Source organism: Haliotis cracherodii, unplaced genomic scaffold, assembly GCF_022045235.1.
Source record: "Haliotis cracherodii isolate W230 unplaced genomic scaffold, xgHalCrac1.p SCAF_1, whole genome shotgun sequence".
Lineage (NCBI taxonomy): Eukaryota > Metazoa > Mollusca > Gastropoda > Lepetellida > Haliotidae > Haliotis > Haliotis cracherodii.
The window spans coordinates 13,280,052-13,290,272 of record NW_027266264.1 but is presented as its reverse complement, the minus strand read 5'-3'; the positions used below and the strand labels follow the sequence as shown (position 1 = coordinate 13,290,272).

General features: G+C 41.6%; 1 protein-coding gene across 1 annotated transcript; it reads right to left on the bottom strand.

The window, feature by feature from the left end:
• Positions 1-4,909: 4,909 nt before the first annotated feature.
• On the bottom strand, positions 4,910-7,220 carry LOC139473106 (type-1 angiotensin II receptor-like). The gene is made up of 2 exons (XM_071255631.1): positions 7,172-7,220; positions 4,910-6,109 (listed from the first exon to the last, which is right to left on the bottom strand). The coding sequence occupies exon 2, from the start codon at positions 6,092-6,094 to the stop codon at positions 4,910-4,912; it is 1,185 nt and encodes a 394-aa protein (XP_071111732.1). The 5' UTR covers positions 6,095-6,109; positions 7,172-7,220.
• Between the last annotated feature and the right edge of the window lie 3,001 nt (positions 7,221-10,221).

Genomic DNA, 10,221 nt, shown 5'->3' with positions numbered 1-10,221 from the left:
ACAGATCATTTGGAACGGAGGTTTCAAATGTTAAAATGTCAGGGCATCGAAAACAAATGTTTACATTTCCCCCTTTAAATCTCAAAGAAAAAAAAGAAAATCAGAAATTGTCAATTCAAATCGACAATGCAAACGCAAAAACAATATTCCAACATTTTCCGTAGCAACCTTCGTACTTGAGTTCATTGAGCCGCCGGCGACGTGAGACATGCTGGAATGGTATGACGTCATAACACATTTATCTCATTTTAACCCTGCGGCTTATGACGCATGTTCACTTTATAAATGTAAATGTGAGACCGGGTATCCCCTTGGACATCCTGGATCATACTTTTTCTAAAAACTTTAAAGATTTCTGTATCCTTATTCTTTTTTCCTAAAGTACCATCCCTGAATCAGACTCCATCGTAGTTCGGAGTCCGAACACGGGGATTTAAGAACAATTTCGACAACTCTGCCACTCCTGTCACCAAGTGGGGTGGTTTTGTTGTTGTTGTTCTTTGGTTTTTGTTGTTTTGGTTTTTTTTCTTTTTAGGGGACGTCGGGGTTTTATTGATTTGGGAAAGGGGGTGGTTGACGCGAAAATATACGTCACTTCCGGTTATGTTGATGTCGCCACCAGTCATGAAAGAAATGTGCATAATGGTTTTTTTTAAAAATCAGCATTCCCTTGTCCTTGCAATAACTGTCAGAAGCGCGTGAGGGTTAGCTAAAAAAACGTGAGTTGTTACCAAGTATATGTCTGTGAGTTTATAGTTTAGATACTTCATGCAATTCCATATAAATCTAGTTAAGAGTTCTAACTTTCAATGTCAGTGTTCACTCCTCGGTTCACGGAGCAAGAGTGACAACGGGCAGTGTCGCTTCGAGCAGAATTTCAGTTGAGTGACGTGTAACACTTTTGTCAAACGTTGTGCACATTTGCCTAGCGGAAATCTTTAATCGTGGAATCCAAAGTAAGCCTTGATGTTAGGATTGTCATTGGGTGTGTGTGTGTTGGGGGGGGGGGGGGGGGGGGGGGGGGGGCATTAATCGTAATCATGTCAGGACTTTTCAAGTTGTCTTTACACAGCAAGTTTGAGTAGGGGACGCATTCAATATTCTGGGGAATATCGAGGTGTTCGGTTTTTGTAAGACACGGCATATTATATTGGTAACTGCTTCCAAAGAAAGGATATGCTCAACAATTCCATTTCTCTCATGATATCCAGCATTGGAATTTAGAATTTTCATTTTTAAAGATGAGGAAATATTGCTGACCTTGACATAAAATAATATTCATTTACTCGCATACTCAGATGACGGGGGCACGGATAACCAGTCATAGAAAGCTCCGCAAATTGCTGTTCAAAGTGACGTTAAAATCTAGCTTTCATATTGCTCAGGTGAATAAGCACATTGCAGTGGTATTGTTACATGTAACTATAATTCATATCATGTCATGCTAATATATAATGATCATATATTTTGATCAGAATAAAATTGAGTTCAGGCAAATTAACTGGTTACACCATTGGATGTCGATTGGAAGATGGTAACGGATGTATAACTGGTTACACCACGGGATATCGATTGGAAGATGGTAACGGATGTATAACTGGTTACACCACGGGATATCGATTGGAAGATGGTAACGGATGTATAACTGGTTACACCACGGGATGTCGATTGGAAGATGGTAACGGATGTATAACTGGTTACACCACGGGATGTCGATTGGAAGATGGTAACGGATGTATAACTGGTTACACCACGGGATATCGATTGGAAGATGGTAACGGATGTATAACTGGTTACACCACGGGATGTCGATTGGAAGATGGTAACGGATGTATAACTGGTTACACCACGGGATGTCGATTGGAAGATGGTAACGGATGTATAACTGGTTACACCACGGGATGTCGATTGGAAGATGGTAACGGATGTATAACTGGTTACACCACGGGATGTCGATTGGAAGATGGTAACGGATGTATAACTGGTTACACCACGGGATATCGATTGGAAGATGGTAACGGATGTATAACTGGTTACACCACGGGATATCGATTGGAAGATGGTAACGGGTGTATAACTGGTTACACCACGGGATATCGATTGGAAGATGGATGTATAACTGGATGTCCATGTAACCAATTAAGACCTTCATCAATTTGAAAAGTACAAACAGAGATAATTCAGTTTTCCTGAATCACATATGTGTGTGCTGAGATCATGTAGTTTAACATGAATACACCATTTGGACACAGCATACTCACAAGTCTTTGGGGGCGGTCGGGTAGCCTAGTGGTTAAAGCGTTCGCTCGTCACGCCGAAGACCCGGGTTCGAATCCCGACATGGGTACAATGTGTGAAGCCCATTTCTGGTGTCCCCCGCAGTGATATTGCTGGAATATTGCTAAAAGCGGCGTAAAACCAAACTCACTCATTCACTCACAAGTCCTTGCTTTATCCCATTAAAGCCGCACGCCTGGCAGGATAACAACAAGTACCATCTTTTAACGTCTTTTGTTATGACGCGGCCAGAGAACAGAACCCCCGACCTTCTGCTCTCCGGGCGGACGCTCTATCCACTTGACTACGGGTCGGAGGCGGTCTTGTTTCCACTTGAAACCCATGCCAAGAGCATAATTATATAAACGAGTGATGTTTACAAAGAATGATATTCCTGTTTGACACTGTATCCCTACAGCTTTGATCGTGCCCGTGGTTCATTCTCTTACATTCTGATCCAGGTTCTATTATTGACAACACACCCTGAATGCGCTGGCTGCAACACAACTGAACATTTGCTCACGCATTCACTTCAATGAAAACGTAAGATCCGTTATTTGTGGCTTTGGGGTAGCCTGGTGTGTGTGTGAGTGTGTGTACGTGCACGTGTGCGTGTGTGCACGTGTGCGCGTGAGTGTTAGTGTTAGTGTTCCAGCTATAAGGATGCGCCCTGTCGATACCAGACCAGACAATCTGGTGATTGATATCGTAAACACAAATCCACTCCAACCATCGTGGTACGATGTAACGCAGTAAACCAAGCCACAGATCCTGACCACCCGATCCACTTGCTCGCCTCTTACGAACAGCAGCGGTTGCCTGGGACCAACCCTAACCCGAATCCCCACGTGTACATTACTATCTGTTAGTGCTGTTGTAAATACTGTCATTCTATGGACATTTCTGTATGATTGTAGCATCTGAAAAATATTTTCCAATACTCTGTTTGTTTGTTTGACGGTTTGTTTGTTTGTTTGTTGTTTCTTTGTTTGTCACTACACTCAGCACTAGTACAGCCTGTAAATCATTGAATCTGGTCAAGACAAACCGGTGATTCATATTTAGCAACGATCCACGCCGTTGAGTAACGATGACATGCGTTTCAACCAAGTCGCGGGGACACGGGTGGCCCAGTCGTCTAAGGCGCCGCGATTCGCTGCGCAGAGTTGCGTTCCTTGGGCACGCCAGAAACCTATGATTGTGGGTTCGAACCCCGGTTCGCCCCGACTATGTTTCTAGGTTTGTCAGCACCGTACCCGTGCTCGTGGGTTTCAACGAAGCGGTAAACGTCTGAGACCTGCATCACTTCGGGCTTTCCTCCCACATTAAGCTGATACGCCGCGATATAACTGGAACACTGTTAAAAGCGGCGTTAAACCCAACTAACTCACTCACTCACTCAACCAAGTCGCCTGACCAAGCGATACAACTGATTCGCCTCATACGACAAGCACGAAGAACTGGTTTCTACAGGAGATATCAAAGGATCATTTTTAGAGACGTTTCCTAAATGTTCATAATCATCTAGTATACTTATCATGTCGATTGACATACGCGTTAGTAGCTTGTAGTAAATGTCCAAAGCTGAAAATATATTTATTACTGCCTCGAATTTATATCATGTTTAAACTTTATACAAATGTCAACGCGTATGGTGACAGGGAAAATAGCTCAGATTGAAGACGAAGAATACGTTGAGTCCAAACTTCTTTAGTCGGCAATAAAACAAACAAATACAATTACTAATAGAAATATGTCGAGCGGAGATTCCAACTCAACAACTACAAGTGAAGTCCAGCAAGCAGGCATATCCTTCTCGCGGCTGTACATACAGGTGCTGTCGGAATACCAGACTAACTAACAGTAAAGATGTAAACATATATATACATTATTGGACAACGATAGACAGACAAAGAGACAATGGCGTTGCCCTGTACATGGGGCTTATGGATGTGATTACAGACATGGCTAAATATGAAAATAGATTAAGGCTATAAATGTCATAATGTGAAATGCTGTGCTAAGGCAATGGTACAACTGACCGCTGTTACGCATGGATTACATCAGATTTCCTAAACGATATGTTCTCAACACTGTACAAAAGGGATGTTGTTCAGAAGCTACAATTCTTTAACATTGCATTGTCCAGAGTGCTGTTAAGTCTGTGACACAAACATCGTTAAGAAATAACCTTCAAATACTGTCAAATACTTTTCCACAATAATGTAGCAATTGCATAAAAACTTCGCACATATATAAATTATAGAAATGGATAAGACCTGACAACGAACAAAACATCCCATCTCGTTGCATATAGATGACCATAGTTGCATGTGAAATGGACCATTTGATATACAGTGGATTTTGGGGCGAGGGCTCGGATGTTTAAGAAAATAATAACTTGTTCCTGAAACAAGTAGAGATGCTGGATGTCCTGTAAAAAAGTTTTCGGCTCCTCCTGTCAGAAAAATATATATTTTGAAGCAGTGGCCGAAATATAAATCAGACACCCCGTGAATATCAAAAAGTAAGTCCCTTATATCGTATAGCATTCGTTTGCAATAGGAGATCTTGAGTCATACAATTTACAAAACAGTTTCAACAGAATCATGGTCAGCATGACATCTGGCGCTCATCGACACATTTTCCTCATCTCACGGCGGAAATTCACACTACAAAAGCTGTATATAAATGGGTTGCATGCACTCTGGATAAAGTAGGATCTTTCGAATATGATGACACTTGCACTTGAAATAAGAGTCAGTCTTTCTGCAAAGCTCTTATTACTTGACACAGTCACCGTAATAATGAGGTAGGGCAGGAAGCTAACGAAAGACATGAGACTTATGAGGAATAACATTAGGGTCATCCTCCTTACTACATATTCCTGGTGAAGGGTTGTAGTAACGCCCTTGTCATGAATTGGTCCACTCCTTGAAGGGCTCGTGAATGCACACTGTTCATGTTCCGTCTTCAAGCAACTGGAATCCTTTTGGGGGTCAAGGCTCTGATTGCCTTCTTGGGATATCGTTGAAGTTTCATTCATACTTGTACAGTTAACATTTGGGCTAGTAGTAACCGTTTCACTAGTAGATTCTTGTGTACAATTACGGTTTGGACTCATCATGTTAGAAGAGCCTGCTCTTGCCCTTTGACGAAAGGCTTTCTTCTGTTTGTACACCCTATGCCATATACATGTGTACATGACAATGAGAGCCCCTGCAGTCATTACAAATAACAGCATCTGAACACCAGAGTATATCACGTGGGGAAGAGTTCCTCTTTCTCCGTCAGAAAGGTAGCAAAATGTGGCGTTTGCGTGAGGCAGTGGATGAATGGTAGGGCCATGGATAATGGCAGGGGGTATGGTTAGAAGTAAAGCCACAGTACACGCCACCGCACATCCTACCTTTGCGTAGAAGATTGTCATCTGGCTGGCGAATGGTTTGCAGATTTTCAAATATCTGTCAACAGCGACTGGTAAAAGAACTGCTGCGGATGCCAACGAAAAGAATGTGAGACTAATCGTGGCAAACCTGCAGCCATACAACCCGGACGTGGCATGATGTCTCATGTGTACGATCTTCAAGGGCATGCTTAGGGAACAGTTCAGAATGTCCAGAAGTGCTAGTGTTACAATGAAACACCTTGTTGTGCTTGGTTTGAACTTGCACAGATACACGTAACAGACCAGTGAGTTGCCAACGACACCAACCAACATCAAAATAGCTACAAACACTATGGCTGGTAGGTATTTCAAAGCGTACATGTCGTCATATTGTTGTAGGTATATGGTGTTGTTGTCGTCTTGTACCATCGTGGAGTCGGTATCCTGAATATGAAAAGTGTCTATAGTAATGCAACAAAAGACGGAATAAAAACCTACAACTATTTAACACAATATTTATGTGTCATACTTTACTTTGTGTCTATCACGTAGAAAGCTAACACATAGTTTAAGGGAGGGGGTGGTTGACCAGCTGTCAAAGGCACAGCTATTCTCTGTATGGTATTGCTTACCTTAATTAAGGGGTGGTAATTAATTTATGATCGTGACTGTGTTTTATCCTCTAGATTCGCCATGACAGCTGGTGGGTAATGGTAATTAAAATGTCTAAATCCTACATCGCTTCCGCCTTTCCTCCCACTGAAGAGTTGGCTAAGATGATACGTCTTGATGTAACTGGAATGCGGTTACACCACGTACTCAATATCAAAAGGAAGCGATATCAAAACAACTGCATACTGTACAAGCTTTTTAAATATACTAATCATTAATTATATATGTCACTGAATTAAGATAACATAATCAATCCATTTGCTGTCTTCATCTAAACTTTGAGGATTGGTAAGGAAAATGCTTGTTGTTTTTGATGTTTTAAGTTAATCACTACATACACTAGTCATGATTTGGCAGTAGTCATTTTGCCAAAACAGTATTACATGTTTTAACAGACATTTCATTTAATCCTTTCGAATTTTGTAATACAAGAAAGTATTTATATGATTCATCCAAATCTACCCAATTATGATTAGACAAATATTTATAACATTGTTTCGGGAGTACGGGTGGCCCAGTCGTCTAAGGCGCCACAATTCGCTGACGCAGAGCTGCGTCCCTTGGGCACGCCAGAAACCTATGACTGTGGGTTCGAATACTGGTTCGCCCCGATTATGTTTCTAGGTTTGTCAGCACCATACCCGTGCTCACGGGTTTCACCGAAGTCGTCAACGTCTGAGACCTGCATCACTTCGGGCTTTCCTCCCACATTAAGCTGACACGCCCCGATATAACTGGAACACTTTTAAAAGCGGCTTTAAACCGAACTCACTCACTACAATATTGTTTCAGATGCAATGGACGCAAGATGTCGTTTTCTAGAACCGCACTTACCTCTACGTCGTGACACCCCTTCTCCTTACAGTTGTATGCCCAGCTTAAATGCTCCCCGTGTTATGTTGATATTTTCCAGTGTAAACTGAAAAGAACGCATTTCTATCAACCAGGAAGTGTTCCCTGTATTTGACATGTCATAAAAAGATGCGTCATCATATTTGAATAGAATATGATTTGTGTATTTAACCCCAATATCTGTATTTAACGTAGTTCCACTGGGTTTTTAAGCATGCTGAGTCGTACATATAGCTAGAGTTTGTATTGCTGATGAAGAATAACGAGTGTTATTAACGGCTAAATCACATGCATGAATCTTCACATCCGTCAACTTGGAGTCAGTATACTGTGTTTAACTGCGGCATGTTATCTCCGTGGGCTAGCAGTATTAATCGTCATCAGTCCGTGACTGCACGACACTTTTTAAGTGTAATAATCTTGGACGCGATGTTAAACCCCATTTCACCTCTCCTCACCTCACCTCACCTCGCCTCGCCTCGCCTCGCCTCGCCTAGCCCCGCTTCGCATTACCTCACCTCACCTCACCTCGCCTCGCCTCGCCTCGCCTCGCATCGCATCGCATCGCATCGCATCGCATCGCATCCACAATCACATCGCATCGCATCGCATCGCATCGCATCGCATCGCATCGCATCACCAATCGCATCGCATCGCATCGCATCGCATCGCCATCACCTCACCTCACCTCACCTCACCTCACCTCACCTCACCTCACACCACATTACCTCACACCACATCACCTCACACCACATCACATCCACAATCGCATCGCATCGCATTGCATCGCATCGCATCGCATCACATCACATCCACAATCGCATCGCATCGCATCACATCGCATCGCATCGCATCGCATCGCATCGCATCGCATCGCATCGCATCGCATCGCATCGCATCGCATCGCATCGCATCGCATCGAATCGCATCGAATCGCATCGCATCGCATCGCATCGTTAGATCACGGGGAGGTAATTTGAACAGCGTCATAACGTCAGTCCATTATGTGGAACTCAAACTGTTACTTCATTGCAGGATAAAATACAGTCGACACCTTTAATCTTTTAGCCAAGCATCTTAGACTAATACATATATCATGAGTTTAAAAAAAGTGTTGTAAGATTTAACGTTTAGTCCATACACTGCTTGTGGGTAAGAATATACATGTATAATCAACATTTTGTTTCTTGGCATGACGACCTTAATAGTACTTAGTATGTTTTTGAATACACAGATATACGAAAGCGTAGTCGGGCCACGGTGAAATTTATTTTGTCTAAGTATCTCTACGTAGGACTAATTATCTACTACGTAGGACTTACTATCTCCTGCGTAGGACTTACATTCTCCTCCGTACATGTAGGAGTTAGTATGGCCTAGAATCACTATCTCCTACGTAGGACTTAGTGTCTCCTAACTAGGACTTAGTATCTCCTACGAAGGACTTACTATAACCTACATAGGACTTACTATCTCCTACGTAGGAGATAGTTATTCTACTCCAAACTAAGTCCTACGTAGGAGATAGTAATTCTAGGCCATACTAAGTCCTTCGTAGGAGATAATAAGTCCCACGTAGGAGATAATAAGTCCTACGTGGCAGATACTTTGACAAAACAATTCACCGTGCCCTACTACGCTTGCGTGCAGATATAATCTCACTAAGGTGGCTTTTGATATCAAATATAGAAACACGAGTCGATGAAAGGAGAAATGTTTTGAGTCTGTGTATCATTTTAATGGACAGATGTTGGTTTATACGTATGTGATAACAAGAGACAAGAGAGTGAGATTTTATTTATTTCCTGATATAATTGTGAAGCATTAATATGTCTAACAATGTTTCAATTTGAAAATCACAAGAATTAGATCACCTTAACATCAAAAGACAGTAAAATATTGACATGCACGTATATAACTCGACTGAAACGTTTGCAACTTATCCATAACAACTTAACCGTGCATAAAATATTCATGACATCACTATCAATATGTTGCATTTACGAGCAGTCGTTACTGAAAAACATTAGGTCGAGCGACCAATGAGTGGGAGACTCGACCTTACGTTTACAAATTTACTTGTAGCTGTGCTACTCGTGATCCTGAAGATATCGATTTTGAATATTGATTGCGGTTTCTGGGTGTGATAAACATGTAATTTGAGATACTAAATAGCAAAACATCCTTTTCTACGTGTATGTGTAAAGTGATGCTTGGAATACAGTGACATCTGTTGAGCTCTGACATGAGTTGAATCTGATGTTACGAAGTTATAATGGTAAACTAGTGGTACAATGTTACAATCCGTGCTGTCTTCCACATACATACATCTAAACAGCCTATCCTTCCCCTCATCGTTTCGATCCCACTGCAACATGTGTTGATATCAGCATATGAAGAACAGTTGGTTACTAGTAGTCCATGTGTTTCAGCAATGATACATGTGATATATGTAACAAAGTACACCAAGGGTCATATATATATGTATAACATAGAGATATATGTATAATAAAGTGATAGCATCACTGCACATGTGGGTAGTCGAGATTAATGAAGATATCAGGCCGCTGTATGCCTTAAAAGTTATTAATATGTCAACTGCGGATGTAGCAGGTGATAACAGATAAATTAAATAGATAGCATAGGGTTTTATGCGGATGTCTCAGTACAAGGCATAGCAGTTCCTGTCATGGTCCTATCTTGTACAGACAATTTCTCAGTCTCAGGTGGTCCAGAGAAGACAACGTTGCAGTTTCTGAAGTCGTCTCCTTGTTGCTTCTTGAAGGTGTTACATATATCATAAATGTATAACGTCACAATTAGTCACGTCTCTCTTCATTGATCGTTGTATAGAGGCAGCCATCCGTCAAGTTGTGATTATCAACAAATTGTTATGATTTATTCATCCAAGTGTCATCGTTCTGTAACGCATGGAATGAACAGCAAAACATTTAACCGATGATTGAACATGTTTGTTGTGAGTCCATCACATGACAAAGTGTTCTATTTATGTTCCAAACTTTCCTCCCGTG

Coding starts and splice junctions, on each gene's coding strand:
- LOC139473106 (XM_071255631.1), bottom strand. CDS start 6,094: ATGGTACAAGACGACAACAACACCATATACCTACAACAATATGACGAC.